General features: G+C 40.1%; 1 protein-coding gene across 12 annotated transcripts in view; it reads left to right on the plus strand.

Moving 5' to 3' along the window:
- ICA1 (islet cell autoantigen 1) overlaps positions 1–18,752 on the plus strand; it is a 142,621-nt gene that overhangs the window by 30,156 nt on the left and 93,713 nt on the right. For all 12 annotated transcript variants that reach the window (XM_061198532.1, XM_061198534.1, XM_061198538.1 and 9 more), the window contains exons 5-6: positions 1,281–1,404; positions 5,351–5,549. In XM_061198532.1, the coding sequence (XP_061054515.1) occupies positions 1,281–1,404; positions 5,351–5,549 (323 nt within the window). The remainder of the gene's footprint in view (positions 1–1,280; positions 1,405–5,350; positions 5,550–18,752) is intronic.

Raw genomic sequence — 18,752 nt, forward strand, 5'->3', positions numbered from 1 at the left:
CTAACGTTTTACAGCTCTTGCTGGGGGGATGGTGTCAGGAATGAGATGCATTCTGAAAGAAGTCTGGATTGTTCATGAAAACAGACAAGAATCCTGGTGGCATTTAGAAAGCACTTTTAGAGACAAATGATTGGTAAATGCGTCAATACAGAAATGTGAAATAAGAGTAGTGTTCAAAGTGTGTCCCTAGCAAAGTCTGTGTTCAGAGAAAAAACATTCTAGGAAGCTCAGTGTCACTGCTTGCCTGCGGCTCAGCTGTTGGTGAATGTGTATTCAGACCAGTAGCTGCCAGCAGCCCACGCATCCATTGTGTGGATGCACTGCATTGATTAAATCAGTCCCCAAGGTAGGGAAAGAGAATGTTTTGCTACTATAAATAACTATGCTATGATTATATCTGTATATACATCTTTGTGCCCATTTTACTACTTCCTCAGGATGTAGTTTACTCCTAACTGAAGTACAATGTCAAAAGATGTATACAATTCTGACTTTTTAATATTTACTGCCAAATCAGTCTGTAGAGAGCTTGTACCAGTCACTTTCTCACCAATAGCGCCCTCTGAGGTTGTCTTTAAAAAATAAAGCCAAATATATGCAAATATTGAATCATTATGTTGTACGCCTGAAACTAATACAATGTTGTATGTCAGTTATACCTCAATTTTATAAAATAAGAACAAAGAGTAAGGTCAAGATTAGGCATTAGCAATTCAGATTGGGTTCCAGCTCTGCATTTTAAAAATCCACCAAGTCACCAACTTAATTACCTACATACCCTCAACCTCCACCCCCTGCTCCAGCCAAGACCTATGCCATGGATAAGGTATTTGAATTGCTTTACAATCAAGTGGAATGTAACTCAGAAAGCAGAGATCAAAAAGTCAGGAAGAGGGAATAATAGGGGGAAACTGGCCCTACATTATAGGCAGCCACAAAAGATTCCCACAGTCATACTTGACAAACCCAACTTTTTTATTTCAGCTCGAAGCAGCACATTATCAGCTCGCTTTTTAGTACAGAGGTCATTTTCTGGTTCTGATTACAGAGCACCAAACGCACTGACAGATGCACTCAAGTGAATTTGATCTCTCGTTTCGTAAATGGAAGAACAGCATGAAAGTTAAATGCGGTGGAGGCTTACCTTGTAGCCTGCCACTTGGATTTAATTTCGTCTCGTCTTTGCCTCTAGAAGAGAGAGGACCTTGTGATTTGTGTCTCTCCTCTCTGTAATAAAAATGTTCATTGTTCATGGCTCCTTTTGGTCTTTTCTCCATCAGTCTTGTCTCAAGAAGAAAACGAACTGGGAAAATTTCTCCGATCCCAAGGCTTCCAAGATAAAACCAGAGCAGGAAAAATGATGCAAGCGACAGGAAAGGCCCTCTGCTTTTCTTCCCAGCAAAGGTGTGTGGCCTGCACTGGGGCTCTGTTGTTGGGGGAGGTCTCCTGAGAACCTGGGACCCGCTCATTCATGAAGGGAACCTCCTACTGGTCTTTAGAAGGCTCTTGCCTGAGATTGAGGAGCTCCTCTGTTCACAGTTGTTAGTCTGTTCGTACTTAACTCTGATCCAGATAACGTGTAATCTTTTTCCTTCCCTATTAACTTTTAAAAAATGTTTTCATATTTCTTCTGGTCTATAGTTATACACTAGTCACCGTGAGTGCTATCCTAGGCTTATATTTGACCTTCAGTGTTGCTCATAGCAATCCATCGAGTCTCCTTCCAGCAGCTGACTAAAGCAGGAGCCTAATGAGACCAGGCAGAAGGGTTCCCTGAGTGCCCTCTGGGGGCAGTTAACTTGAGAGGGGTGCTGCTGTTCAAGACGCCCTCCACGGTTCTGCTCAGACCCTGAATCAGCAGCATCAAAAGCCTCACCTGAGAGTTTGTTAGAAATGCAGAATCCAGGCCCCACCCCAGAATTACTGAATCCAAACCTGCATTTTAATGGGTCCCCAGTTGTTTTCCATGCACATTCAAGTTTGAGAAGCTCTGGTGCAGAGAAAATGGTAATAGATCAGTGATTTCTTTTTTAACACTACCATACCTTATGTTCAAGGTCCATGTAGACTAAACAGGAGCCACTGCATAGAGTCACACTTTGTATCTGAGAAGGTGACATTCCTTCTCTCCTCCTCCTTCCCCAGTAACTAACAAGACCCCCAAAATGTCACTCACTAATATTAGGCAGACTTTATACCTAAATAAGGCTTGTAGGTAGTCTCCAAAAATATTTGGGCCACAAAAATTTCACTCACCCAAACTGTCCAACATTTTCTTCTGCTGTTAATTTTTCCTTACTGCTTTCTCTCCCAGTGGACCAAAAGCAGGCCACCACCTGTTATACAGGTGTTCCTATGAAGATCCAAGAAAGGTGGGGTGGAAAGAAAGAGAACCAACTGTGTTCGTTTTTCAGTGGTTCCCCCTCCTGAGCATTTTGGTTCTCTCTAATGACATTTGGACCCCAACTTTCATAGTTGAATGCAACAATTTCCAATAGTTCTCTACCCCAGTTTTCCAAGAGAAGTGTTTGTTTATAATCTTGAATTGCACCTTTTAATCTTATTTATAACTGTTTTCCTTGCAAAAATAATACATACTCATTCTAGAAAAATTTTAAAACAGGAACATACGAAAAGGAGAAAATTAAAAATAACTCAAATTTTGCTAATAGAGATTGACTTGCTTTTAACCCCTTGATACTTTCAATGCATATACGCTTGCCCCAGTCTTACAAGGATCATTGATTCTTGAAAAATCTTTCATAAATTCTTATACATTTATTTATAAATATATAAGCATTATATATTTCTTAAACTATACATATAATTATCACTAATTTCAGTGGGAAAAATTCTTATACATACCTTCATGCCAAGATTAACATCCATTTATGGGAAACAAGCCAAATCCTTGGACACAGTCACCACAAGAGTTACTGTTACTGATCATATAATTAATTTATAATGTTGCTATCCAGTTATACACTTTCATAGTTGTGTACAAAGTTATCTCACAAAGCATATGGTACCTTAAGTTTATATAGTCTAACCTTTGGATACAGATAAAAACAGTAAAAGAAATCAACCAAAACAATGTAAATGATACTGTAAACCAGCAAACTGCCCTGTATCCATAAATTAATGTAGCTTGGACAGCTTGCAATTTGGAAGGTGGCCTCCTGCGAGATGACTCTGATTCCATGGTACTCAACTGCTCACCAGGCACATGAAATCCAAACTAGTCCTCTGCACGTGAGGAAAGTAGGAAGATTGCATAAAACTCCCATAAAGTTGAATTCTCAAACCTCAAATGGACATAATTTGGGATTTGCCAGAATATATTTGTAATATAAACAGCAGCGTACCATACAATTTTTGAATAGTATTGCATACTGATTATTTAGCAAATTGATTTTTTGTTCAAATAATCCTAACTTTTTTTATGTCCATATATACCTTTTTAAAAACGTCCATAGCATAGTATTCCATTATCTGGGCATGCCATGATACATTTAACCCAAGCCCTCTGTCCGCTAGTGTCCACTTCTACCTTTTCCTACTAAAGAATAAATGTCTTTGGATTAGACCTTTAGGTGCTTTATTAATTATTCCCATTGGGTAGATTTTAATGAATGGAAACGTGGGCCAGTCTTTCACTGAAGTTTGATGTTTCCAGTTATTGGATTTTTTCTTGGTCTAGACTCAGTCCCTTATACCACAAGTGAATGGGTTTTCACCTTTCTGATTTTATATGAAACAAGTTACAGAAAAAAATGAGGTGACTTTATATGCCTTTTTCTTTTCTTCAAGATTTTAACATCTATCATCATGTCATTATATCTTCAAAGGTTTCTAACTTTATAACAGTCAAAAAAATCGAGAATATTTTATTCACAAGACTGTTTCAGCCAGTTTAGGAAAATTGGCAAACTCTAAAGGAAGAGATAAAGGAGACCAGAAATGAACAGGATCCTTAGAGGAACAGCTGAGGACTCTTTCTTTAAATAGAAGTCTCCAATTTTATAAACCTTCATACCACCATTTGTTTTACTGACTTAAATGGTAGTCATTGCTACAATAGCCCATTCAGTTTGATGAAAAGTGAGTATTAAATTTAATCCAATGGTGATAAAACACAAGCTTACTTTATGGCACAACAATATGTTTTTGAAAACAGCCTGCAACATCTAGGTAGGATGATGTGAGCAAGCTATTTTTAGAGAAGTGCTGAATATTTAACAATGATGCTTTACAGACAAGAGGAAAACCAGAGAAAATAGTAAAAGGAATTTTTTTCTTTTAAACAGTTTATTGCCCCATCTATAATCTTAGAGTGCTCTACATATGTCTTCAGACATTGATGGAACTGCCAAGGGCTGACTTCAGCTCACTGACACCATTTTTCCCTTCACCATAACAAGTTTGCAGTTAAATTGAGATGTAAATACTAATCTTTTATTTTTTGAACCTATGCCCCACAGCTTCATGGAGACTACTGTATTTTAAGAGTATAATTCATCTGACATTACTCATTTGGGGGAGGAAGATGAAAGAAGCAGTATCCTCCTTCCCCTCCCAAATAAATATTTTATCCAAACTTTGATATGCATCAAACAATTTTTGCTGAATAAATAACGGTATGTTATGGCCAATATTATAATTATTTTATACCCACTTCTTTGTATAATATACATTCATTTCTGGTGTAGTATCCTTAAGTTTTTTGTTTATTTTTTTAATAAGAATCAAATCACATAACCTATCTGAAAGTGCCTAACACAGTAGACCCTCAGTAAATGTACTTCTCCCGCTTCCTAGACCATTTAAGACGCTTCTGTTCGTACTTCATTCTCTGTGACTGTTGAAGCAAGCAGCAGATGCCCTGGCCTTTGGAGAGGAATCCAGAATGGCCTAGACAGGGAGACCTCATCCTGCACACATCCATGCCTTCCCAAAGAGCCAGGCTTCAGGGAGGCAGAAGGCAGGGAGTGGCCAAGAGCAGAAATGGGAAATAGTCATGCTTTGACCTTCCTCCGTTAACACAAGATTGGTTCCAGCTTTAAACAAGTACTCTGCCCAGGCATGAGGCCACCCCCAACAATACTGATGGAGAGACTCCCCAGTGATACAGTTAAGTAACAGTAATCTAAGGGATCAGCACATGGATAATCGTCTCTGGTTGACTCACCAGTTCACATACATTTCAGTTATAATTCAGCAAGTATTTCTGCAGCCTCGACTATGTTTCAGGCACTATTCTAGGCTCATGAGTTTAAGACTGGTAAGCTATCAAGGATTCAAATTGCTGGCCCTCTTAGTTTCAAGATTGTGGCTTTACCCTCTTGTCTAGGTTGGCCTTGCGAAATCCTTTGTGTCGCTTTCACCAAGAAGTGGAGACTTTTCGGCATCGGGCCATCTCGGACACTTGGCTGACTGTGAACCGCATGGAGCAGTGCCGGACTGAATACAGAGGGGCATTATTATGGATGAAGGACGTGTCCCAGGAGCTTGATCCAGACCTCTACAAGCAAATGGAGAAGTTCAGGAAGGTAGGAGATTTCATGAGGGTTACCAAAAGGGGTACCTGCTGGAAGGTAATGAGATGTGATTTGAATCCCTCTAGTAAAGAAGATGTAAATCAAAAGCACCAAGGATGCAATTAATCATTGCTGGTGTCTCTTTACGTGACAGAATACCAATTAATGTGATCTATAATTCTCTAAGGATAAGATAGAAGAGACAGCTGGAAATTGCTGGGATTTAGTAACTGGTTTTAATTAAAGTCAGATTTTCATATAATGTGCACTTTTTGTAAGGCTGTCACTTGTAGATGCTTTTTCATGCATAACTAAAAATCAGGATTAGACCAAATGAAACTGGAAGGTAAGAACAGACTATTGGGGAAATCCTTTTTAATTGCTAATGAATATTAAAATTAATAGAGTAATAATGCTCCTTTGTTGCGTTTAGTTGTAGGATTAAATAATGTGGCATTGACTCCATCTGCAGTAGACCCTTCAGCTATTTGTATGGGCAAAATAGATAGCTGAGGAGATGGATATGCTCTTAAATTTCCCTGAAATGACTGGTGAGCAGCAGAGGAACAATGTTTCATTGTTTATTTAAGTGTCCGTGTCCCTTTAGCTGTTTGGAGATTTGGTCCTGCTAGGATACATTGCACCACTAGGTGGCAGTCATACACTGAATATTTATGAAAATGCAGCGAGATTTTGTGTGTGTGTGTGTGTGTATAACCTTGGTAGGTCTTTGTTTGGTCGACTTGGATATATTTCAGGGTATGAAAGACCAAAAAATCAAGCAAATATTAGGTTTGACATAATATTGTGTCAATTGTCTAACTCATTTCAAATGATCCATTTGTAACTGTGGTATTGCTTAAAATACCTAGATTTCTAAGTACATCATTGCAGAGCTGTGAATGGGAAACCCTGGTGTGCAGGAGGTTAGATGTGTGGGATGTGAGAGGATGGGGGGGAATGTGTGGAGTGGGGGAAAAGAGGGACCTTCTGTTGCTTAAGAATAGGGTCACCAATTGTTGACCCAGGTATTAGATTGACACAAATTCTTTTAAAAGGCAAGTTTTACTTTGGTTTGTAATTTAGAATCCATCTCTAGGAAGGGACTCAGAGTCCGTTTTCTTTCTGATCATAGATGGCATTAGTGTGTTAGCAATATCCAATGCCTTAGTAAGGCAGGTTTCTGAGCTCATGGAAAATCGGAACTTAAAAGTTCCTTAAAGATGAGCTAGTGAAACTCACTCATTCTATAAAAGAGAAAACCTAGGCCCCAAAATAGTAAATAAGACTTTTCAAAGGTTGATAGCTAGATGTTGGCAAGCCCAGACTACATTTGAAATTTCCTGACTTTTTAATCAGGCCGGTAATTTGGTTTGTCTTTGACACTTTATTTGGGGATTGGAGGAGGATGGAGTGGAAAGGTTAAAAAAGGAAAAAGGAAACAAAAAACCCAACATTATCTGCAGGGTATAATGCCAGTCACTCTCTATCTGTTACCTCCTTTAAGCCTCACAATAACCAAGACACAGATTTTATTTTACAGAGGAGGGAAATGATACCTAAGTAACTAGCACAATATCAGACGGGGAAATGAAAGTCAGAATCCTAGAAAATATGCATAATTTTTTCTTTAAGAGAGGAAAGAAAGGGAATTAAAGAACATACTTAAAATTGACAAAGGCATTTTCATATTCATTCAACAAACATTTATTGTGCACTTTCTATGTGCTAGGTAATAAAGTAAACATAAAATTATTCTGGAAGGCAGGAGAATTTCACGTGAAATTGTGTTTATTTGGTTTTGTTTTGAAGGGTGGTTACTAGCTGTGTAAGGATGAAATAAACCAAGCCCTTTGTCATTTGATTTGAATGTTGAAACATTACCCACTCTGTAGTGTCATCAATCTGTCGATTTTGGAAAATATGGGTTTTTTTAAAAAAAAAATCCTTTGCCATGCAGAAGTAGCCAAAGCAATGCCTTACTCCACAATCCCATGTGTGCTGGATTTAATTTAATAGCTGAACATGGTGTACTTAGAACTTAGGGAAATAATTTTTTTAAAAGAAGTCTGTATTCAAGTGTATATTTGATTAGACTAGACTCTCCACAAGGACAGGGACCCGGTTAGTTCTCTTTACTGCCACAATCCCAGGGCCACAATCCCAGGGCCAGCCCAGCACCTGGTCCAAGTTAGCACCCATATCAGATGGCCAGATGCCAGCCATGGCATTTGAGTGCCAGATTCATGCCTTCTCACACCTGTAGAGCGTTCCCACCACATGCAACTGACCTTATAATGTTTTGGAAATTGATATATACGGTTTTGCAGGTAAGAAGTAGCATTATTAGTTTGTGGCTTGCTGCCCTCTTTGGAATGAATTTAAATTGTGGAGGTTGCTGTTTGCATGGAGTTCATAACATGAATCTTAACTTTGAGGCAGCTTTAGTGTTTTGTCCCAGTGGGATTCCATTTTAAACAGAGTCTCCATTTATCTCTCAGGAAAGTGTTACTGAAATGTGTTTTCTGAGTCCTCTGGGAGAGTGGTCCAGCTCCTTTGGAGTCACCGTGGGAGGGGGAATTTAGTCTCCTCAGAGCCAGCTGCCTCCCTCACATTCTAACTGATGAATCCTGAACTAAATGCTCTTCTTTGGGTTCATACTTTCTGAGGAAACAACATTCTAATTCATACTTCACAAGTGTGACCCTCCCCCCCCTGGCTGGTTGCAATCTTTAGTGTGCACTTATTCATTGATTCATTCATCCAGCAAATGATATTGAAGCCCACCTTGTGCCAGGCCACCTGCAGCGGGATACAGTAGTGAGTAAGCAGACACAGAGGCTGCCCTGCTGTCCCGGGCAGTCACTTGGAGACAGAGCAAGTAAACACGGTGTGGTGAGGTGAACTGTTGTCTCAGGTAGCACATGGTGCCACAGGAACACCCAGGACGGGCTTCCTGGAGGAGGTGGCATCTAAAGTAGCCCTGAAGGATGAGAGGGAAGGAGCAGGGTGGAGGGACTAGGGACAGCAGAGCAGAGTGCCAGTCTGAGGAAGCAACGTGGACAAAGGCCTTTAGGTGAAGGCAAACAGGATGAGATTAACTCCTTTTAGGTCCCTGCAACCAGAGTGTGAAAGGCAAAGGGGGTGGGGGGCAGATAAGCAGACCACAGCTGAAGGGACATCTCCCTGAGGGCCGAGGGGAATGAAGGGTGTTGAGAAGGGGAGGGGAATGATCCAACTGTGTTCTCACAAGCTCGCTCAGATTTCAGTGGGGAGAAGGGATTGGAAGCGCCCAAGCCTTGAGGCTGGGCGAGCCGCAGACAAGACAGGGGTACCCAGGGAATGAAGAGGGAAGTGGACAAGAGAGAAATAAGTGTCCTGTTCTGACCTCCGCCAGACTGAGTAACAGCACCACGTTAATTACAGAGCTCTTCATTCGTTTTTAGAAATGAGCAGAATACGTATAAATAAATGAAGAGCAAGATCAAATGTACTTTCACTTCCAACCAAGGCTTTTTTCCTAGTGTTTTCAAGATGCTAAGCAACTTTTTAAATAACACGCAGTGAGCATGACTGAAATGATGAATGAAAAACTTAAAATTAAACAAAACAAAGGATCTGTTTTCATTCTGGCACCTTTTGAGCACACGGGCCGATGGCAGAGCTCTCGGTGGCAACGTTAATAAGCATTTATTAAGTGCCTATCTTTGGGAATGGAAATACAAAGAGGTGGGAAAGCTTGATCTCAGCCCTCGAGAAGGACCCTGCTAGTCATCTGTTGCTTGTCAAAATTACCATGGTAAACAAGACACCTGGAGAGTGGGGCCGTGTGTAGCTCTTCTCCTAATGACCAAATAATGGGAAATGGTGGATGAATTTAAATGGGCAGGGCTGGGCTGCTGTTGCCATTGGAAACCGCTCCTGCCGGTGTGATTCACCCCAGGAGGGAAATGGATGGGAGAGGAGGCCACAAAGTATTTTATGAGCAGTTACAACGTGTGATATATGTGCCCTTTGAAGGCAGAGTAAAAGGGTATAACTTAAAAATAGAAGTCAGCTTCTTGTAGCAGATTACATCAGCTTAAGTTGTGAGCTCACAGAAGAGCTTTTGCAGCCTGATGCCCTTGAGAGAGTCCTCCTGGGGTCAGTTAAGTGTCTTGTTTTTCTTGAAAGAAATGGGATAGAGGGTAATTATTCTAAATGGAATAAAAGCTGTGCTAGGTGTAAGAAAATAGTTCTGAATCCTCTAAAGAGATAATATGGAAATGTATATGTGGGCATTTGGATTAGTTGGAGTCCTTATAGACAAGGACAAGGGAACTGGCATTTTAATGAGGGCCATTTATTAAGTGGCTTAATGAAATCCTACAGCATTTGTCTTGTGTTTCATCACCATAATTCAAAAGGGTATCAAAAAGGTATTGTAGGGAATGTGAAAGATACACTGGTGTTCTCAGGCTTGTATCTATTTAAAAGAATGCTAGATTTTGGAGAGCTGTGAATTCACTAGACATATTCTCGAAGGGTATGTTACGGTGAGAAGGTTTGTTAACAAATGGTGGTGGCTTAATAGGTCCGGACATATTAGAGTCATCTGTCAGTGGTGTCCCTGTGTCCCCACTGAAGGTTTGGGTCTGTAGAGCTTGATCAAGGACTAGTAAACAGCAGTATTGACATCAGAGGGTTTTCTTTTCTGTGGACAAAGACTTGGGTTAATTAATTTGACAGTATCATTAATTACTGCTGAAATCCTTGGTCTTTGTCAGAGGTCGGGCTCTTTTAGCGATTGAGGGCAGGTCCCATAGGATCTGGAGATGTCAAGTAACGCAGGCGTGTCACTGCTCAGCCATCTCCCTGTTCTGCAATAAAGGCCTTTCCTTTTTGCCTGAGCCATCCAGCCTGCAGGCTTAACCTGGTGTTCTGCCTCTGTTCAGGGCCAAGGGCGGGGCTCCACCCAGCAAGTTGTGTTGAGTGAGTGTGGAAAATGTCAGGATTTGGTCCATACAGTAGACCAGCAGTAAGTATCTGTGAAGGCAGTACCTTGACTCCCAGGGCTTTGCCCAGTTCATACATAAAAGCGGAGGGAGGATTTGACCCCTTATCTCTCTGTCTTTTCTGGTTCTAAAATTCTCTGCACTGGCTTGAGTCCTTTGATGAGGTGAAAGTTCCTTTTGTAAAACTAACACACACTATCGTATCTGTTTCACAACCCTCCATTTTCATTTGTTGGTATTTGATGTGTGCTTCTTATTTGTTTTGGTTGTTTAACTAGGGTGCCTGTTTTTTGTGGTCCCCAAGAAGATTGAATCTAGCTGCTAACCTCCACCCTTGGGTTGCTGTTTCTTTATACTACCTAAACGCCAAAAGAAAAACATGCTATTTTCACATGGCACGACGGGGAAGGGAACAGATCATCATGCCCTCGCTTTCATTTCTGAATTTCATGAGATGAGGCCTTTGCGGCCTTGTATGTCTTTATTGATTTTCTCCACTGAACTTGGTGAAGAGCAAAAATTAGTTTCAGGGTTAAGCCAGGACCATTTGGAAAAGCATGCATGAAACAGCTAATTCTTGCAGAGCTGGTGGCTGGCTGGCTTCTGCTAGTGACTGGAAATAGAGAGGAGGAAGGAGCATGACCTCAGAGTGGGGTGGCTCTACGCTCTGTCCCCAGCCCTGCCTACACCAGCCGTGACAGCTCCGATTGGGGTAATAAGCCGGTTGCAATTTCTCATCCACTAAAGGAGAGGATAGGTACTAGATGATCACCAAGCCCTCTTCCAGCTGTAATATTTGTGCTTTTCCTCTAAATCGTTAAGCTCTAAAATCATTAAGCTCATCAGTAAAGAAGTATATACACTTGAGCAGGGCTAACATGTCCTTTTGTGTAGTGTTTTCCTACTACAAGCAAGTTATGGTCTTGTTGCGTTTGCTTGGTCCTATTGCTGTTGCTCTAATCTTGGACACTGGAAAACAAGAATGTTTCACTCCTAATTCTTGGGTAGAGGAGGCCTTGGTGTTTACAAAGTGTGAATATTTGTCTCTTATTTAGATATTAATACTTTCGCGCAGATCAGAAACCTGTGGCCCATGGGCCAGCTGCCTAATTTTGTAAGGTTTTTATCGTTAACACAACCATGCCCATTCATTTACTTATTGTCTGTGGCTTTCACAATTCCACGGCAGAGTCGAGTAGTTAAGGACAGAGACTGTGGTCTGCAAAGCCAAAATATTTATGGTCTGCCCCTTTACAGAAAAATATTTGCTGTCCTCTAATTTATAAGCACCTCTAGTACATGTTGAAGATGGTTTTTGATCATAAAATGTACCATCTTAACCATTTTTAAGTGTCCAGTTCAGTAGTGTTAAGTATATTCATATCGTTGTACACAGATCTCCAGAATTTTTTCATCTTGAAAACCTGAAACTCTATACCCATTAAACAGCCACCCTCCATTTTCCCCTCCCCCAGCCACTGGTAACTATCATTCTACTTTCTGTTTTTAGGAATTTGACTACTTTAAATTACCTCATATAAGTGGAATCATGCCGTATTTCTCTTTTTGTGACTGGCTTATTTCACTTAGCATAATGTCCTCAAGGTTCATCCATGTCGTAGCATGTGGCAGGGTTTCCTGCCTTTTTAAGGTTGAATAATCTATTGTATGTATACACCACATTTTATTTATCTGTTTATTTATCAATGGACACATTTGGGTTGCTTCCATCCCTTGGCTATTGTAAATAAGGCTGCTACGAACATTGGTGTACAAATAACTCTTCAAGACCCTGCTCTTAATTCCAAATACATAATAAACAAATATAATTTATTTTTAGTGTTATAATTTCTCTTCAGTGTTTTATTTAATCCTGCCATTGAATAAGATTGAGACTCAGGCTATACAAGCAAGGAGTCATTTGATTTTGATGTTATCATCTTGGAAGATACTATCTACACATACTAATTCATAATTCAGGGACTTCCTTGGTGGCGCAGTGGTTAAGAATCCTCCTGCCAATGCAGGGGACACGGGTTCGATCCCTGGTCTGGGAAGATCCCATATGCCGCGGAGCAACTAAGCCCGTGAGCCACAACTACTGAGCCCCCGTGCCACAACTACTGAAGCCTGTGCGCCTAGAGCCTGTTCTCTGCAACAAGAGAAGCCACCGCAATGAGAAGCCCACGCACCACAACGAAGAGTAATCCCCATTCGCCGCAACTAGAGAAAGCCCTCGCACAGCAACGAAGACCCAGTGCAGCCAAAAAAATAATAATAATACACTTATTTTTAAAAATAATTCATAATTCATATTGTCTAATTTCTATAAGAATGGTAAATATTTGGACTTTTAAAAAAAATAAACGTATGTAATACCGTATAAGCTAACGTGTCAGCTTAAAGTAGATTTTTTTCCTCTGTCTTGAGACAGGTATAAAATCTTTGCATACGGCATTTCTCTAAATGTTTGAAGGAAAAGCTTGCTTAACTCTCAAGTTTCAGAATGGACTCTGGGCAAAAGTTCATTATCAAAGTGTGAACTGATCCAGTCCAAAGATAGTTTTCCTTTTGCCAGATTGTCTGACTTTTCTTCCTAAGACTTACATGTCTTGGATGGCATATGCAAGCCTGATCTGTAGAATTTCGTGGATGATAATATACAAAACATACAGATTCCACTGAATAGAACCATCAGGTTCCAGATCGAAATCTTATAACCATGGCTTTCTCAGTGCCTCAGCAGCTAGAATCTCTCGGATGAATTCATTATTTCCATGTTTCATCACATTGTGTTTTTGGCTGCAGGTTCGGGGGGTGGCTGGTGCCCATGACACCCTCCCCCCTTCTTGAAACCACAGACTATTCCATCTGCCTCTGTCTCCTTTTGGTAGCTCCTGGAGAAGATGTCATTTTAGATTATGGTTTAATGGAAAATTACTGTATTCAAGTAGGATGATATACTACTTACTGTCTCTATAGTTTGTCTCCAAGTCTGTCATGTCAGTATATCCCTCTAGATTACCCTGTTCTTTTTGGTTAACAGCTCAAATATCATCTTTCTCAGCTAGTCCTCTTATTCCCTCATGGTAACTTGGTTGCAATTTTTACCATCTTCAAGAACTTAGTATAAAAGAAGACAGTTGCACCCTGGTGGGTTAACTTAACACTCTCTTTTTAAATGTTTATGCTTTAGGGATCTATTCCACTATGCTATTATTCTTATTTTACAAAATGGTGGTTTACTTAGACACACAAAATAGAATGTGGATTTTATTTAATTTCAAACAGGAGCAATGTATCTACTATTTCCTGAATGCCAATAGCTTTATAGCACTGTAAGTTACTTTTATTAGAGTTAAGAGGAATTTTCTTCAAATACATTCTTCTTTCCAACCAGACTTTTCAGTGACAGAAGAAAATAATGATTTGATGGTTGTCTAAACTGCCACTTTTATATCTAACTGGATTTATAAATTGGCTATGGAGAGTTCATATTTCAGAAAGAAAGCTCTGAATCACAATCGCTTTAGGAAGACACCTGGGTTCTGTGTTAGTTTGTCATCAAGGTATATTGAAAGAATTTGAATACCACTTTTTAAATGATTGAATTATTTTTGTGAACCCCTAATAAAGCATTCCTGACAAGATTTATCCGAGCAGTATTGGCCCCATAATGGACTGTCAGTGGTTTCACAGGTTTTCCTGTCTGTCAGTAAAACTCAGAATCTCCTTCATCTCAAGTCCAAGTCCATCCACACCTCAGTGTTTGAACAATCAAAAGAATGAGTCAATAGAAAACTGGTATTTTCCATTCACAGTTCTGAGATTTAAAAAAAAAAAAAAAAAGGTATTTGATGATTCCTTGATTTCTAGGGAACAGATGTAATTTTAATCTCAGAGGGAAATTAGCCAGGGAGGCCCTCATTTGACCCAGTATATGACCTGGGCATAGAGCTCTGCTCACTAAAGCGTGCATGATTCAGCTCACTCCTCTTAGAAGGCTTCCCTTTGCCTCCTTTAATGAGTTTTTAGTAAAAGTAAAACCTTAAACAGAAAGCATCAAAGTGTATGTGCTTACCCTTCTAGCATAAACTTCTCAGGACAATTCTGGGTATAAGAATATTATCCCAAGTGAAAAAATTCTGTTTCCTATTCAACAATTATCCCACACTTAATCATTACACAAGATAAATGAAACTCATATTTAGGAGCCCTAAAATCTTACACTGGCCAATTTTACATGGACTCAGGGAGCCCTAAGAAGAAGCGGGCCCTTGAAAGGCCATTGGTATAACTTTGAAATGAAATTCCCACATGCATTAATCAGGCTTCTGTTGTTCTCATCAAATGAAATATGATTTTAGGGCTTGGTAACACTTCACAGTTGATTGGCTCTTTCTGTCCAACTACCCATCTATCTGTCCATCCATCTATTTAAATTCACTCCCCAGCTGTGATTCTGAGACAACCATTGTCATTTAGATGCTGATTCCTTACTGTGGTTCTTCTGGTGACTGCTGACATTGGAATAAGGGATACTACTCAAGATAGATTAATTATATAAACAAATTGAGGGATGGGTTTTTTTTTTTTTTTTCTGCTTTGTTCTTTTAAATCTTTTTTTTTTTTTCCTCCTGGGCCTTTAGAGATGGGACTCTGCATTCTTATGAGCAAAAATAGTTCATGGGTATTAGTTCATGTTCTGAGAGGTCCAGGCAGAGACTTGAAAAATACCCACATCTAGGGAGGAAGAACCATATGGAAAGCCCGTAGATGAATGCATGGGAAATAAATGAAGAAATTTCTCAAATAGACAGAAAGCTGAAAAGAAGTTAGTGGAGTAAAATATATTACATTTAGGATCTTGTTCCCTTTCAGTTTTTTTTTAATCTTAAATTAGGGAAAGAAAGATACAGGAGAACCTGGCAATAGTAATTGCTTCTGGGGCAGGGGACTAGATTAGAGAGGAGATGGGAGGAGTTAAGCAGAAATGAGAATGAGGTTGGAGTTTTACTACATTCCTTTTTGTGCCTTTTAAATTTTGTGCCATGTGCATGTGTTATCCTTAAAAGAATATGTATAAAAAATAATGAGAATAAATGAGATTAGAGTGGGAACAGATAAGATTTGGTAGAAGGAAAGGGATAATGACAGAAAACTCTCCTAATTTGACAAAAATGAGGAGGGTTTTTTGGTTTGTTTTTAATAATAATAAAGGGAAGAGAGAAGACAGGCGTTAGAGGCAAAGATGGGAAGCTGAGTTCCAAAGGTGATATCATACAGGCAGCCAGATGGAGGAGGTTGGAGGATGAAGTCATTTTCGAAAGCCGTCAGCAGGGAGAGTCATGTGAGGTGGCCAAGTCACCAAGGAATAAAAGGATCAAAAACAACGCCTGAGGGAAAACCACCAAAATCAAGAAAGATGAGAAAGTTTCCTTTAAAAGCCTTCACTGTTCTAAGAGAACTGGAATACGCAGTTATGCTTCTCCTCAAGGGACTGGGAAAAGGTGAAGAAGTAGAAAAATAACTTTTTCCATCCCCCCTCAATTGCGTCCTAGAAGGAATGAATTCTGTGTTTTGCACCAAGTGAGAATTTAGAGAAAATCCTTTCCCAAAGAAGAATCAAAGGGGGAGAGGACCGCTGTTTCAGAGGGGAGTGTCTTCACATTTTCCACCCATGCTGGGGCCTTTGAGTTGGGTTGCAGCATCTATAGGTTGATATTTGATCTCTTACCTTGGGGGTTTTCTGCTGCCTTCAATGACTTGTTCTGTGTTCATCATCCACTTCTAATTCTCATTCATGCTACTTAACAGGCTCAGAGAAAAATTTTCCCTATAGCATCTCTCAACTCTCTTCTCTAAATCTAGCAATTTTATCAGTTCCTTTTTACTGGTAGTCTTCCAGGTTTTGGAAACTAAACCAAGAGTATTTATGTTTGTCATTAAAATTTCTTAAGAAGTGATATCAATTGCCATAAATCAATCTACATCCCTTTGGCTTCCTAGTATTTATTTATTACTAGTTTATTTTTCATATTCTCACAAGGGCCTTCTGCTGCTCAAGTGTAGGAAAAAAAATGGAAATACATACAGATTCTAAACCACACATATTTTTGTGCACACATTATGGACTGGGCTCCCACTCACAAAGTATACAGGTCAAAATCAGATACAACAGGGAAGGCGTAAGGACATAGTCACTCCCAGGGTTTCCAGAGGCTGCATAGCATACTCAGGTTTCACTGGAATTTTATCATGGTCACCATAAATCAAGTGTTTTAGAATAAGAAGTTGAAACACATCTTTAATTTTAAAGCTTTCCATATCTTCCTCATCCAGGCTGTGTAGGCGATACTTCCTCACCCTGCTTCCCCAAGCGCTGCCAGGAAAAGCCAGTGATTTGTAAATTGAAGCTATGTCAGCAAAAGCATTTATTGCTACTTATTATCCGGGCCTCCGTCTGCTTTTAATTTTAATTCTCTGCTGAAAGAACTAGCTTTGCCTTAAAAAAATGTTTGCACGTCTTCCACTTTATAATGAAAAGATAACAACTAAAAGTAGTGATGTGAAGCCAGACAATGGTTAGGTTTCCTAAGTTAGCCTCCCTCTTTCCCATCCATAGTGTATTTTAGGTTTGGGCAAACCTCTTGTATACTGTATCGACTTACTTGTCCCTCTTCTCTCCCTGGCATGTTCCCATTTCCCCCACCATTTTGCAATTTCAGCTAATAAATCATGTAAGTAAAGTAGACATTAAGAAATTGATGTTAGGAAAGAGGATTTTGAAAATGAAATGAAGACTTGATTGACTTTTTCACTTATTCTTCAATCAAGAAAATGAGAACAACCAATTTCAAGAGAATGTTAAATATGAGTTGTGCAAAAGTCAAAGTACTGTTCATTTTTTGTTTAAAGCTATCTTTTTCATGATACAAAAGCACAGCAGATATTTAAGCTCCATATTGAACAATATGATAGGTTTATTTATGTTAAGATAATTAACATATTTGAATTTTTTCCCAGCCTAGGGTTTTTCTTAGCATTCTGTCTTACAGATAAGATGTAGCAGCAACTTAAATATGTATACAGTGCAGGATATTTCTGATTAAATATTTGTAAGGTGTCTTCAGTTTACAAAGCTGTTTCATATTCATTACTTCATTGGAGCTACACAACTCTTCAGTGAGGGCATGAATTCTTTGTCCTGTTTCACAGCTAAGACCACTGAGGTGCCATGGGTCTGACTGACTTGCCCATAGCCACATATGTAAGTCAGTATTCGACCCAAGTCCTCTGACTCCACAGTCAATGATCTTCCCACCACCTCTGCCTTGAGTTCCTCCAAATCCGATAAATGGATCCCTATGTAGTGCTTAGTCACTGTGGGAGAAAATGTTTCTGTGGTGGAAGAGACCCAGCCTCACATTAAAGTAGCAGCTACCTCTTCCAGCACGTTCCACATCTTCTGTTCTCATTTTCTCTGATCCCAAGGGCTCATTTTTACCAGTACCCTTAAGGAGTTGTTCAGATTTTTTTTACTTCGCACCAAGCCAGCCCATCAATCTGTCTGCCTTCTGAACATCTAGTCATGTTCTGTGTTTGGCTTTTAGCATTTCTCCTGTTCCGTCTTATCCTCTGAGTGCAATTTTTTTTTTTTAATTTTTATTTATTTATGGCTGTGTTGGGTCTTCGTTTCTGTGCGAGGGCTTTCTCCAGTTGTGGCAAGCGGGGGCCACTCTTCATCGCGGTGCGCGGGCCTCTCACTATCGCGGCCTCTCTTCTTGCGGAGCACAGGCTCCAGATGCGCAGGCTCAGTAATTGTGGCTCACGGGCCCAGTTGCTCCGCGGCACGTGGGATCTTCCCAGACCAGGGCTCGAACCCGTGTCCCCTGCATTGGCAGGCAGATTCTCAACCACTGCGCCACCAGGGAAGCACCTCTGAGTGCAATTTTCAGTAAAATGGCTGGTGTCTCCACATGGGTTCCTTGGGGCCAGGCGCCTGAATCCCACAGCAGTATACCTTCTAGAGCCCCCAAGCCTGAACAGATGGTATAAGGCTCAAGGATGGAAAGTTGACATCACAAAGGCCAGCACCCAGCCAAGGATCCTGTGTATCAGCTTGTAGGTTTAAAGCCAGTACACTGCGGAAAGATTAGTACTCATAAGAGAAGAGTAACAGAGACCCTACAACAAATAGGCACAGAAAGATAGGTGGCCT

Source organism: Eubalaena glacialis, chromosome 8, assembly GCF_028564815.1.
Source record: "Eubalaena glacialis isolate mEubGla1 chromosome 8, mEubGla1.1.hap2.+ XY, whole genome shotgun sequence".
In the NCBI taxonomy this organism is placed as follows: domain Eukaryota; kingdom Metazoa; phylum Chordata; class Mammalia; order Artiodactyla; family Balaenidae; genus Eubalaena; species Eubalaena glacialis.